Source organism: Tamandua tetradactyla, chromosome 2 (genome assembly GCF_023851605.1).
Source record: "Tamandua tetradactyla isolate mTamTet1 chromosome 2, mTamTet1.pri, whole genome shotgun sequence".
NCBI lineage: Eukaryota > Metazoa > Chordata > Mammalia > Pilosa > Myrmecophagidae > Tamandua > Tamandua tetradactyla.
Genome location: NC_135328.1, coordinates 160,884,747 through 160,899,950, shown reverse-complemented (window position 1 = coordinate 160,899,950; position 15,204 = coordinate 160,884,747). Strand labels below are relative to the sequence as shown.

The following is a 15,204-nucleotide window of genomic DNA, read 5'->3' as shown; positions in this document are numbered from 1 at the left end:
AACCTTTGAGTGAAGCTACTTGAGGGAAGAAACTTGGTGATTTTCCTTTGTAACCATATCCTGTACCATCGTGTCCTGCTTAGCCTAGGAACTTAGTCAAGTATCTCTGTGTATACTGAAAGTAACTGTGACTATTCTGCTTTGTCTGTATCATTCTTCCATGTTATGTTGGGACAATGGGAACAGATTTGTAGAATCTCAAAATACCCAGAACAATTAGTAGAAGATAATTTTATTGGATTAAGATAATTAATTTAGTGTTAAAGTAAGGAATTAAGTGATAAAATGAGGGAAAGAAATAAAATAGGTATGAGAAAAGAGTTATTTAGTTTAAGATCCTTATAGATTAGGCTTAGATTTGTAGAAACTATATGATTTGTTCTATCTCTGTTGGAGTTTGATATGTAAAACTTTTTCTCTCTCTCTTTTTTTTGGGGGGTGAGGGGGTGCGGGGTATGTGGTCCAGGAATCTAACCCAGGTCTGCTGCATGGAAGGTAAGCATTCCACCACTAAGCCACCTGTGCGCCCTGTATTTGCATTCTTATTTGAAAAAGGGGCCACCATTTTTAATATGTACATAAATGTCTAGCAGATAGAGACTTGAAAAGCCAGTAATATCTAAAACCAAACTAGATAGAAGCTACCATGGTGAGTCCTTGGTTTATGTCCATGCCCTCAGCTCATTGGGGGATAGGAGTCACAAATATTGTCTTATTTTAGATCTCATTGACATTTTAGCCTTGACATTCCTAACCTTGTGTTCCTATGAAATTTAAGAATGAAAATTTCATTGTAAATATTGTTATTTTAAAGTTCCTTTTATGTTATTCTTTTAAAAATAGGCAAAGCAGGGACTGTTACTATCTTTAGAGTCTGTACCTTGCTTTTTTATTATTCAGAAATTCTGAATTACTCCATAAATGGCATCAGTGTATTTAGTGATTTTTTTTTTTTAGTGCTTCTTTGTAGGCATCAAAAATCAGTAAAGTTATCTGCTTCATGTCATTTTAGCTGCAGACCTTCAATACTACTGCGCCTTGTCAAGACGTCAAACAGCTGACTAATGGAGTGGCCATGGCCCAGGTTCTTCATCAGATGTGAGTGTTGATTCTGACTCTTTCTGAAAACAGTTGCAAACCTAATATCAAGATCTAGAAGGAGAGAAAGTTAGACTTGTACTTTCAAGGTTATTGAAACTTTATCCTATTAATACATATAAGCATATGATACTAAGGCATTCTTGCAACTAGGGAACAAAAATTTTACCACTTTATTATTCTTTCCTTACTCATAGAGATACATTTTAAGTAAATTAATTTACAAGTAGAATTCTTACTTATTCAGATTTTGTTTTAAACTTGTGCTGGATGTGTTTACAAGATTTTAGTAACTGTAAAATAAAACATTAAATGAATGATATAATTGCTTCTCATGTTTCCTTTAGTTATATACTATTGTCATTTTAAAGTATCATTGCATGGAGAGTGCTGTTTTGCAGATTATTGAAGCATGCAACTGTCAAATACCTGATTTGGAAAAAATATTAAAGTTAAAGTTTAAAACCTGTTTCTGCATTAATATTAGTAATTCTAATAATGAGATGATGTAGGGGTGAAATTTGAAGTCACAGATGCTGAAGAACTTCACCCAGTGAAGTGATTCTGTTTGGGCTATGCCCATTTTATATGTCAAAAATTCCTAAATTCATTATTTCCTGAATTTGGTTTGTCAAACATTTTACAAAGATTAAATAACGTCTACAGTATGAACAGTACCCTTAGGGGAATAACATGGCCAATTCAGCAATCATAATCAATTTTTATTAGCTTACTTTCATGATAACTTATCTTCAGTGAGACCAGAATCATCTGTGCTTCACTGTCTTTTAGAGAAGGCTTGTTTAATATGGCCATCATCTTGCAAAGCCTTGTAGTGATTCATATTGAAAACCATGTAGATAGGTTAGTAAAAATCATTGACACTTGTTTTAGCTTGTTAAAGCTGCCTGAATACAATATACCAGAAGTGGAATAGCTTTTAAAAAGAGAATTTATTAAGTTGCAAGTTCACAGTTCTAAGGCTATAAAAATGCCAAACTAAAGCATCCAGTGAAAGATTACCTTGATTCAAGAAAGGCACACGGGTCCGGAACACCTCTGTCAACTGGGAAAGCACATAGCTGGAATCTACTGGGGTCTTTGTCTTCTCATTTCAAACATCTTCCCTGGGGGTGTTTTCTTTCTTCATCTCCAGAGGTCTCTGGCTGTGTGGGCTCTAAAACTTTTTCAAAAATGGTTCCTTCTTAAAGGATTCCAGTAAACAACCCTACCTTGAATGGATGAAGACACATCTCTGTGTAAACCTCTTCATCAACAGTTCCCACCCACAACTGGATAGTCACATCTCTGTGGAAACAACTTAATCCAAAGGATCCCACCCAGCACTATTGAATGAGGATTAAAGAACATGGCATTTCTGGGGTACATAGCCATTCAAACCAGCATGCCACTTTTAGAAAAATAGCTTAAAATTATAGCAACATCCTAGTTATTTGTAATCTTCAAAATGATATCATTTGAATAGACAAATTTTATGGTTAATTCAAGGTTAATTAAGAAATGCACTTAATATTTTAGGCACAGTCCTTCTCAAATATGCCTTACTCCCCTGCTTTCTTAAAAACATTTCTTATATATTTTATTTATTTATACCCTCATTGGTTTCAAAGTGATTTGAATGGTCACATATTCTCAACATGATCTTTTCTTGATCATTTGAGAAAGTTGTTACTATTTTTTGTCTTTAGACATTCTCATAATGGTATATTGTGGAGATTAGTGACAAGGCAGCCACGTTGTGGTTGGTATTGGATGTGAGGTTGAAGCACATTCACTCACTCCAATAGTGCATCCAAAGATGTCATTTATATGTATTGGAGTGGGCTGTAGTGGGTTTATGCCACAGTACAATAGAGGAGAACTATTTTTACCGTGATGCATCTGGCTCTTTGACCTCCTATACTCTAGAACTGTGCCTTGATACTTAGAATAGGGTCAGATAAATTATAGTTGAACTGTATCATTTATCACTGGCTCATTTTTCCACATCCTGTAGGAATCTGGGATTCTGCTTTTATTACTGATTCTCTTCTCTTTGCTTTTCTTTCTTTCTTTATTTCAGCTCTTGCCTTTGTCTCTTACTGTCTTCTAATAGTGTCCCTGCTGGAAAAATCAAGTATCCAGAAATTAGAAAGCTCTCTTCATAAGGCGAATGAATTGTTACCTAAAATTGGGCCTAAATTTTCTTTTTGCTTTATTTTCTTATTTTTGCATATTTGAGTTACTTACCTCCTTATTGTCCGAAGGGCACTTTTTTTTTTTTTTTTTTTTTTTAACTCTTCCATTTCTTGAGCTTTGTAGAAGTCTGGATCCTGGATAGTGAGAGTTATATGTTTTCCCTTAGTTAGGTCGGTGTATCATCTGTCTTCTTATAAAAAGATCAAATTTCATATTTCTTTGAATATTTTGAAGCATTTTAGCATGTGTTACAGTTTATCACATTTTGTACTGGTTGCTGTTGTGACTCATGTCAGATTGCATCAGAGTTGTTACTGAAGGTGAGAAGGTAAATTTTATTTTTTATAACAGTAGCAAAATTTAGCCAATAATTATTTCCTTATTTACCTGTGGCAGATATGCTTCTGAATAATAAATTTTGTAGAAGTGATATCCAATTGCATACCTCTTCGTCTCAGCTAGGGGTCTACAGGTCCTTAAGAGACTAAATATTATCTTTAGTCTGAACACATCATAATGTGTACCTCTTTTTCAGATGTGTAGAATCTATTTTTATTTGAAAAACTTGGCTATTTTTAAACTGTTATTGATTTTATTGTAGCTTTTTCTTATTAGTTTCTTAATCAGTGGATTCTAAATTATGATTTATTATAGGGCTTCAAAATTTTTTTTGAAGTTTAAAGGATTTGAAAGATAGAGGCCTTTATTAAGATTGTTGAGTAAACTGATTATAATTTCTGAAAGAGTTTTAGGAGAGAAACTTTTTAATTAAAATATACATATGTATTTCTTTTCTTTTTCTTTAGGAAAACTGTAACAGACTAAAATCCATCTTATTAGCATGCATTTTTCTTTTAATCTGGGGGGAAATGGTAACTACACTATATATAGTACATGCCCCTTCTTCCAAAAGCAAGGCCTAGCTTTGTCACTTTACGTATGATATATCTTTTCTGCCAATTTCTGTTATCTCTGACTAGACATTTTTGCAAAAGGGGAAAGAATGAGACAGAGAATGTAGAATATTTAGAGACCATTCATTCATTTTATTATTAAAATAAATAAAAATAATAAAATACCGTATAGCCAACATTTGAATCCTTTAAATACAAGCCATTGTCATAGGTCCCATAGGTCTCATTTTGCTTGCTTCTATTCTGTGAGGTAGTTATTATTGTTCATCTTCAACGTCTAGATGAAGAAACTGAAGCTGAGAGAAGTGAAATGAGCAAAACTAGTGTTTGGCCTCTTTGGCCGGACTCAAAAGCCAGTGCTAGTGCTCTTAACCAGCTTTAATCATTGAAATGTAGTGTTACTACTTTAGGCTCTTAATAAAATGAAAGCAACTGAAAGATTTATTTAGAACACTTTGAAAGTCAGATGTGCATGTCCAAGGTACTGATCATAGTTTGATGTTTTAAACACAAAAAGCCTTTTGATTATTCAATAAAAGTAGTCTCGGGGTGGCCACTGAAGAGACAACTGTGTTGTTCGTAGAAACCACTAGGTATTCCTTACTCTCTGAATTTAGCTGGTATAATTGTGGAAGACAAATACCATGGATTGATTTAAAAAAATAATTCATTTAGTGATTCTCACTGATTTTTATTAGAAAATAATTGGATCATATTTTGCTTCATTAGTCCTCTGTCCCCTTCTTGTTTGATGCCCCTTGAGTTTTATTGAAGTTCTAGGAAATATAAGCAAAAGGAACTAATTGTTGAGGGCCAAGAATCTAGTTAAGGCATATATATGTGGCAATATAATAAAGAAAAAATAAGTCCATAGAATTCTGAGGTTGGATATCAAATTTATTGGAAAAATTGGTTGTCATTGTATTTAAGAAAGGTGAGTTAGTTTTTAAGAAAGGAAGCAGAAGTTATATTTTTATGCAGAAGTTAGAACATGTTTTCCAACTAGTGCTGAGGTTGATTTGCATGGAAAAGAAGAAACAGAAGAATGGAAGAAAAAAGAAGAAATCAGAATAGATTATCTCTAGATCTAATTTCTAAAGATAATTGCAGCTTAGAATCATATATTTAGATTTTCTTTGACTCAGAAGATTAGCATATACCTCTTTTATGTTAGAATTTTTATTACTTATTTAATATAAAAAGAAAGTAAATTTATTTTGACAGCTTTGGTACATTAAATAAATTCAGTCATATCAGGTAAATACTGGGTTAGCAGTGCATCATTTACATATTTAAATTGTTTTGGTAATTGTAGCATTAGCATCTGGGAGAAGTTGAGCAAAATCAACATAAATTTTCTCAAAAGAAAATGGTCACAAATTTCAAATAGATGAATTGAAAATGATAAAACCATTTTGGGTTGGGTGGGCCATGGTGGCTCACCAGGCAGAGTTCTCGCCTGCCATGCCCGAGACAAGGTTCTATTCCTGGTGCCTGTCTATGCAAAAAAAAAAAAAAAAAAAACCATTTTGGGTTATTCCAGCCAGAAGTGAGATCTTCATATTAGAATATGAGAGATAGACTAATTTCTAAAAGCTAATGGGACTAGACCTTGTGTTCTGGTTTCAGCTTTGCATTTTCAAATTTAAAATACAACTTTAGAAAATAATTCTTTTAAACTTTCCCTCCGCTTTAGTTGGCTTATAAAGTAAAACTTCAGATGAGACCTATAAGACCTCTTCCAGCACTATTTTTTTTTCTGTGATTTTGTAGTTACTTGTTTTTTTATTATTATTATTTTTTATTTTATTTTTTTTACCTTATTTTTTTTTATTAATTAATGGAAAAGAAGAAATTAACCCAACATTTAGAAATCATACCATTCTACATATGCAATCAGTAATTCTTAACATCATCGCATAGATGCGTGATCATCGTTTCTTAGTACATTTGCATCGGTTTAGAAGAACTAGCAACACAACTGAGAAAGATATAGAATATTAATATAGAGAAAGAAATAAAAGTAATAATAGTAAAAAAAAAACAAAACAAAAACCTGTAGCTCAGATGCAGCTTCATTCAGTGTTTTAACTTGATTACTTTACAATTAGGTATTATTGTGCTGTCCATTTTTGAGTTTTTGTATCTAGTCCTGTTGCACAGTCTGTATCCCTTCAGCTCCAATTACCCATTATCTTACCCTGTTTCTAACTCCTGCTGGACTCTGTTACCAATGACATATTCCAAGTTTATTCTCGAATGTCGATTCACATCATTGGGACCATACAGTATTTGTCTTTTAGTTTTTGGCTAGACTCACTCAGCATAATGTTCTCTAGGTCCATCCATGTTATTACATGCTTCATAAGTTTATTCTGTCTTAAAGCTGCATAATATTCCATCGTATGTATATACCACAGTTTGTTTAGCCACTTGTAGTTACTTGTTTTGTTCAACTCTTTCATCTTCCTTTTAATCTTGTTCAATTACCTTCTCAGAGCAAGCATCCAAATATTTGTTGAAAGTATATAATTTATTATTATAGTTCATTATTTATGGACAAATGTGTTCAAAAATCTGATATTTCAATTCTTTATCTTGGTTTTTCAATATCAATATAGAAGTTTATTTCTAAGTAAAACAATATTTGTCCTTATAGATTTCTCAGTTAAACTCATTTTCCTTGACTGTAATCAAATAGATTATTTGATTTTTGACATGTATTGGTGTCATGTGGGGCAAATTATTAACCTCTCTTATCTTCAGTTCCATGAAGAGTAAATTTGGGAATAATGATAGTTTCTTTGCCAAATAATTGACATTTAAATGAAGCAGTATGGGAAAGCATCAAGTACAGTGCTTGATACACAGATGCTCATTAAAATCTTAGTGTCTTCCTGCTAACATGGTACCTAGCATGAACTATTTAGTAAATGTATGTTAAATTGGAAATGTTAGTGGCTTAAGTAATCTAACACGGAAACTCCAAAAGAAATCCTGAGAAATCACAAAAAATTCAGTGAGTTCATTTAAATAATTTTTACTATTCATGTTAATTTAAGGGCAGGTTGTAAAATGTAAAATAACTTTCTGTTGATTCAGTTTGGTATTCCTAATGTTTTTCAGATAATAAAAGCATTTTAATGTTTATTTGTATTTTTGTTTTAGTGATGTAACTTGGTTCAACGATTCTTGGTTAAGCCGAATTAAAGAGGATGTTGGTGAAAACTGGAGAATAAAGGTATATAGAATGAATGTGAAAAAGCACTTGATTCAAAGAGTTTTCTTAAAATTAACATTAAGCACAACTAAATCTTTTTTAAAAAATAAACTTTAAAAGGTAGAATTTACATATTTAAAATAGGTGTATTGTATTGTGTACAGTTTGAGTTTTGACAAATGAATATATTCCCATTTATCCATCATCATAATCAAGATATAGAACATTTCCCCATTCACCCAAAACATTTCCATATCCTCTTCACAGTTAATCCCCACCCCTAGTCTGGTCCTAGTCAGCTGTGACTCTGCTTTCTGCCACTATGGAATTCATTTCTAGAGTTCTGTCTAAATGAAATCAGTATGTATTTTGTGTCTGGCTTTTTTCATGCAGCCTGTTTCTGAGACTCATCCATGTTGTGTTGCTGTTATTTTTATTGCTAAGTAGTATTTCATTACATTGATATATCACAATTTGTTCAGCATTTACCTGTTGATAAATGCTTAAGTTATTTCCATTTTCAGATATTATAAATAAAACTGCTGTGAACGCTTCATGTATGGGTCTTGGTATAGAGATATATTCAGTTTCTTGTGGGTAAATTTCTGAGTGGAATTGCTGAGTTGTATGGTAAGATACGTTTAATCTTCTAAGAAATGCCAAACTGATTTTCTACTTCTTGAGTCAGTTTTGTTGTGGCTTTCTGAGCATTTGTTTGTTTTATTTTGATTGTTTAATTTGGCATACAGTTGTTCTTAACTATTATTATGCTAATAGAATGCTAAGGACTTATTATCTTTAGTGATGTTTCTACTTTCTTTTGTGATAATAGTAATTTGTGACTTTCCTATCTTTTTTTGGTCAGTTAACTAGAGGTTTTTCCAGTTTTATTGATGTTTTTAAAGAGCCAGCTTTTTATTTTCATGATTTTTTTTCTCTGTTTTCTATTTCATTGGTTTTCTCTTTGATCTTTATTATTTATTTCTTTTCTTCTACTACTTAGAGTTGAAGTTGCCTTTTTTCTTTATCTTCCTTAATGTGTAAGCTTACATCATCAACCTTGGACCTTTTGTTTTCCAATATTAAGCACTGCAGTAGCCACGTTCTACATATTTGACACAGTATGCTTTTATTTTCATTTAGTTCAATAAATTGTTGATTTCCTTTGTGGTTTTTCCTTTGACCCATATGTAATTTAGGAGTTGGTATTTTGAAATCTAAAAGTTTGAAGATTTTCCAGGTGTATTTATTTTATTGATTTGTTGATTCCTAATTTGATTCCATTTTGGTCTGAAAACAGTTCTTTTATATTTACAGAGACTTATTTTGTGACATAACATATGGGCTTATCTTGATGGATGTTCCATGTGCACTTGAAAAGAATGTGTATTCTGTAGTTAGTCTATAAATATGGATTAAGTCAAATTTGCTGATGCTGTTGCTTAAATCTTTGTACCTTTAATAATTTTCTTATTCTATCAGTTACAGAGAGAGAAGTCCTTAAATCTCTAATGATGACTATAGATTTGTCATCTTTTTCTCTCCATTCTGTTAATTTTTACTTCATGTATTTTGAATATGGTACTAGGTTTACACATATTGATTTTATGTCTTTTTGATGAATTAATCCACTTATCGTTATGAAATGCCTTTTTTTATCACTGATATTATTCCTTCTTCTGAAATCTATAGTTTGTCTGATTAATATTGCAAATCTAGTTTTGTTGTGATCATTGTTTATGTGACCTATCTTTCTCTATTCTTTTAATATGTCTGCATTTTTATATTGAAGACATTTCATGTAGATACCTAATAGTTGGGTCTTGCTTTTGTAACCCAGTCTGACAGACTGTCCCCTTTAATGGAAATGTTTGTCTACTCAGTGTGATTCTATTTAAATCTACCATCTTATTTTCTTTGCCTCTTGTGGAAACATATACACAACATAAATCTTCAAGCATAACGTTCACTGGGACTAAACACATTGAAAATGTTGTGGTACCCTCACCACTGCCCATTAGAATTTTCCCTTTACCCCACAGAGAAATACTGCATTCATTCATTTTGCATTAACTACCCATGCTGCTTACCCCTGTTAATCTGATTCCACCTCTGTCTCCAGGAGTTTCATATTCTCCGATACTTTCTTTGGGGTTAGCAAGGATCTTAAATTTAACATCCTAAATCTAAAACAGTTTTGTTTGGTTTGATGTCAGCTTAACTTCAGTAGTATACACAACCATGTTACTATACCCCCGCCCCTATCCCCTGCCTTTATATAGTTCTTGTCACAGATTACACATATATACATTATGAGAGTGGTGCCATTGAGTTATCATTATATTTTATGCATTTACCTTTTAGATCCTGTGCTGTTTACAGTGTCACTAGTATTCATATTTACCCATTTCATTATTTTTACTGGAGATCTTTATTTCTTCATGTGGCTTCAGTTAATTATCTAAAATTACCTATTGTCCTTTCCATTCAACCTACAGAACCTCCCTTTAGCATTTCTTGTAGGACTGGTCTAGTGGTGACGAACTCCCTCAGATATGTTTGTTTGGAAATATCTTAATCCCTCTCTCATTTGTGAAAGACAGTTTTGCCAGATAAAGAACTCTTGGTTGGAAATTTTTTTCCAGCTCTTTAAATATGTCATTCCAGCACTTTAAATATGTCATTGCCTCTGTGGTTTCCAATGAGAAATTGGCATTTAATCTTATTGAAGCTCCCTTTATATGACATGTTGCTTCTCTCTGTAGGTTTCAGAGTTCTCTCTTGATCTTTGGTATTCAACAATTTTATTATAGTATGTTGCAGTGTGGATTTATTTGGGCTTATCCTATTTGTAGTTCATTGAGCATCTTGGATGTGTATATTCATATCTTTTGTTAAATTTGGGAAGTTTACAATCATTATTTCTTTAATATTATTTAATTTCTTCTCCTTCTGGAACTCCCACAATGTGTATATTGGTATGATTGCTGGTTTCTGCCAGTTCTTGTTGGTCAAAGTTTGTTTGGAATTGGAGTCCTGAGCTTCTCACTCAGCCATCTTGATTGGGACAGAGTCAGTACTCTTTGAATGAGAAAACAAATGTATTTTACACTTATCAGCATATATAACAATGCTAGAACTCCTCGTTCCCTTGTGTTGATCCGAATTTCCATCTGGTGTTGTTTTCCTTCTGTCTGAAGAACTTTGATATTTCTTACAGTGCACACTTGTTGGCAGTGAATTTTCTCAGTTATTGTTTCTCTGCAGTAAGTTTTTATTTTGCTTTCTTTTTGAGAAATATGCTTGTTGTATATGGAGTTCTAGGCTGGTGATTTTTTTTCTTTCAGTACATTAAACATGTCTTTCCATCACCTTTCTACTGGAGGAGTGTTCTAGTTTGCTAGGCTGCTGTGGTAGTTAGTGTCAGTTTTTTTTTTTTTGGCTTTTAAAAGGGAGAATTTAATGAGTTGCAAATTTACAGTTCTAAGGCCGAGAAAATGTCCCAATTAAAACAAGTCTATAGAAATGTCCAATCGAAGGCATCCCGGGAAAGATACCTTGGTTCAAGAAGACCGATGAAGTTCAGGGTCTCTCTCAAGTCAGAAGGCACATGGCAAACACAGTCACGGCTTCTCTCTTGGCTGGAAGGGCACATGGCAAATACAGCATCATCTGCCAGCTTTCTCTCCTGGCTTCTGGTTTCATGAATCTCCCCAGGAGGCGTTTTCCTTCTTCATCTCCAAAGGAGGCTGGCTGGTGGACTCTCTGCTTTGTAGTGTTGCTCTCTCTGAATCTCTCATTCAGTTTTTAACTTGGCCAGGTGAAGGCACCTAGTTCTGTTGCTGTGGACATGAGCCAATGGTATGTGAACCTCATCTGTTGCTGATCACCATCTGTAGTCGGCTAGGAGATGTGCCTGTTGCAGTGAATGTTGTTTGACTTAATTGGCGGGTGCTTAAATGAGAGAGCGCAACATAGCACAGCCCTAGAAGCTCAGCATACCTTATCTCAGCACTCACAGCTCAGCCCAGGCCTTTGGGGATGCAGAAAGGAATCACCCCGGGGAAGGTTGTTGGAACCCAGAGGCTTGGAGAGAAGGCCAGTAGAGATCATCCTGTGTCTTCCCACATAAGAAAGAACCTCAGATAAAAGTTAGCTGCCTTTCCTCTGAAGAACTTATGAAATAAATCCCTTTTATTAAAAGCCAGTCCTTCTCTGGTGTGTTGTATTCCGGCAGTTAGCAAACTAGAACAGATTTGGTACTGAGAGTGGGGTGCTGCTGCAGTTTGCAAATACCAGATATGTTGGAATGGTTTTTTTGGATGGCTAAGGGGAAGATTTTGGAGGTACTGTGAAAAGAATGATGGAGAAGTCCTGGAGTGCTTGGAGAGACTGTTGGTGTAAACAAAACCACTGCCAATCTGGACAGAGGGGGACACAAAAGAGAAAAATTGAAGTTTGCAGAGTGAGAACCATGAAAGCTCGTGTCTGAAGCCAAGAAACCTCAGCCAGGAGAGTGGACCCACCCATATACATGGAGAGGGTGAGTTTACCCTAAAGGGCGAGGATGAGTCTCTCACCTCGTTGCAGTGGAAGAGTTGTGCCGCTGCAGACCTTGGAAAAGGTACAACACGCTCCTTAGGGACTGGAGAAAGCCTGGCTGCCACCACATGGAGGAGTTGAGTGTGTGTCCCAAAATGGCAGAGAGCCCAGGGGTGACCCTGATGCCTGGAGAGAGTGGAGCCAAGAAAAAGGTGGTCTCCTCAATGTTCCCCAGGGTTGATTTGGAAGGAGGTGGGCCACTGCATAGGCCCTTGGAAAGGGTGGGACTGCCACTTTCTAAAGCTGTAGGATAAATGACTTTCAGACTTTGAAATCCAATGGTGTTTGCCCTGCAGATTTTCCTTCCAATTTCTCCCTATGGATCTTGTGACTGTCCCTTCTTTGCATAATGGCACCAGACAACTTGTTTTGAGATTCATAGGTCCACAGCCAGAAGAGGATTTTTTGTACCTTAATATCGTTTAAGGTGATGCATGTAGTTGCCAAGTTGACAAGGGGTGGACATGTGGTAGTTAGATTCATTTGTCAGCTTGGCCAGGTGAAGGCACCTAGTTCTGTTGCTGTGGACATGAGCCAATGGTGCGTGAACCTCATCTGTTGCTGATTACATCTGCAGTCAGCTAGGAGGCATGCCTGCTGCAGTGAATGTTGTTTGACTTAATGGGCTGGTGCTTAAATGAGAGAGCTCAATGTAGCACAGCCCAAGCAGCTCAGCATACCTTATCTCAGCACTTGCAGCTCAGCCCAGGCCTTTGGAGATGCAGAAAAGAATCACCCCGGGGAAAGTTGTTGGAACCCAGAGGCTTGGAGAGAAGGCCAGTAGAGATCGTCCTGTGCCTTCCCACATAAGAAAGAACCTCAGATGAAAGTTAGCTGCCTTTCCTCTGAAGAACTTATGAAATAAATCCCCTTTTATTAAAAGCCAGTCCGTCTCTAGTGTGTTGCATTCCAGCAGCTAGCAAACTAGAACAGCTGCCAAAAACATACCATAAAATGGGTTGGCTTTTAATAATTGGAATTTATTAGCTTGCTAGCTTAGTTCTGAGGCTGTGAAAATGTCCAAATCAAGGCAAGATGATGCATTCTCCTTAAGACCAGCTGCTGTTGATCCTGGGCTCCTCTGTCACATCGTGGCATCTACTGGTCTCTCCTTTCTCTCCTGGGTTTCCTTGCTTTCATCCTCTTGCTTCAGTGCCTTTCTCTATCTGAATTTCATTCTCTTAAAAAGGACTCCAATTAGAGGATTAAGATCTACCCTGAATGAGGTGGGTCACATTTTAAGTTAAGTTTCTATTTACAATGGGTCCGCACCCACAGGAATGGATTAACTTTAAGAACATACTTTTCTGGGGGTACCTATAGCTTCAGACCATCACTACTCCATCCACTGGACACCAAAATGGTATGTTCTTTATGCAAAATTCAGTAATTCCTTTACAGTATCCCAAAGCTTTAAATCATTTCAGTAGTAGTATTAATACAAAGTCTTATCAAAATCCATTATAGGTGTTGTCTGTCCTGGGGCACAATTCCTTGCAGTTTGTGGACCTATGAAACTTAAGAGTTATCTGCTTCTAGTAATTAAAGGAGGGGTATTCATAGGATAAACATTTCCATTCCCATAGGGAGAAATTGGAAGGAAAATGGGTTAACGGTTTCAAACAATTTTGAAACCCTGCAGGACATACACCATTAGATTTCAAGATACAAGAATCATTTGTGGAACAATGCCTTGTACTTGGGGCTTGATGAAGTGGCAGCCCCAGCAAGTGCTTATGGAGTAGCCATGATCTCCCCAAAGACTGGGGTGAAGGCTCCAGCATCTTCAAACTTTGGGGTGACAGTCATGCTCTTGGCTATACCCTTGTCAAGCATCAGGTTAATGGCCAGACTCTGTAATCCCCAGGTCCCTGAGAATCCTGGAGTGATAACCCTCTTCTTGAACAGGAGGACAGAAGGCCCACCTTTTCAGAGCCCTGATGCATGCTTACCCTTTCCATATACATGGTTCTGTCTGCCCTCTTGGGCCAAGCCCATGTCTTCAGTTTAGACCCCACCTTTCATGATTCTGCCCTAGAAGTCATCTTTCCTTCAGTCTATCCATTTTCTGTCATATTTTACTCCCAACTGGTTCCATTCATAGAGATCTCAAAAATCAGTTGTTGGTTTTGTATGTAGTGCACAGGGTTCCAAGCCATAAGTCAGACTCTCTATGAATCCTTTCTGGATAACTGCATTTCCTATCCTGTGTTGCACTGAAATGGCTGTGACTGGATCATGTTCAGTTAGACCCTCAAATGAAGCACTAAACTCTAAGGATTTGCTTTCTGGAAGCTCAGAATTTTTCAGACCAGCAATTTCAGGTTTCTTTGTGCCCAAGAGCTTAATTCTCAGTTTATCCCTTTCATCTTGCCTTTTACTGTAAGCCGCAAGGAGAAACTAGGCAGCACTTTCCACATTTACTTTGTAAATCTCTTCAGTTAAGTATCCATGCTCATCATTTTCAAATTCTGCTTTCCATCTAACATCAGGACACAGTTTTTCCAAGTTCTTTCTTACTTTTAAAACACGGATCACCTTTCTTCTACTTTTCAGTGGCACATTCGTCATTTCTGTCTAAGGCTTCATCAGAAGTACCTTTAGCATCCATATTTTTACCAGCAGTCTGTTTAAAGCAATCTAGGCCTTGTCCATCAAACATTTTATAATTCTTTAAGAATCTACCCCTTACCCATTTATAAACCCATTCATATATTTTTGGTACTTGCAATAATAGTATTCTACTTTTCTGGTACCAAAATTTATTCTAGACTGCTAGGCTGCTGAAAGCAGATGTCATAAAATGGATGGCTTTTAGTAATGGGAATTTACTAGCTTTCAAATTTAAACTTCTAAGGCCATGGTGCCCAAATCAAGGTATCGTGATGATTCCTTCTTCCAGAAGACCAGCTTCCAGAGATCCTTGGCTCCCTTGTTACATGGCAAGGCACCTGACAGTGTCTTCTGGTCACTCCCTTCTCTTCCAGGTTTCTTTGTTGCTTTCACCAGCTTGCTTCTATGACCCTCTCTCTTTTTTTCTGAATTTTATTCTCTTTTAAAGAACACAGTTAGGAGGATTAAGACCCACCATGAATGAGGTGGGTCTCATCTTTAGTTAAGATCCTACTCACTAAAAGATCCTAATTACAGTGGGTCCGCAGCTAGAGGAAT

The 15,204-nt window shown here is 35.7% G+C and overlaps 1 protein-coding gene across 1 annotated transcript in view; it reads left to right on the top strand.

The window, feature by feature from the left end:
* Window positions 1–15,204, top strand: part of HOOK1 (hook microtubule tethering protein 1) — an 86,758-nt gene that overhangs the window by 9,655 nt on the left and 61,899 nt on the right. Inside the window, exons 2-3 of the mRNA XM_077149476.1 lie at window positions 1,013–1,098; window positions 7,380–7,452. Of these exons, the coding sequence (XP_077005591.1) occupies window positions 1,013–1,098; window positions 7,380–7,452 (159 nt within the window). The remainder of the gene's footprint in view (window positions 1–1,012; window positions 1,099–7,379; window positions 7,453–15,204) is intronic.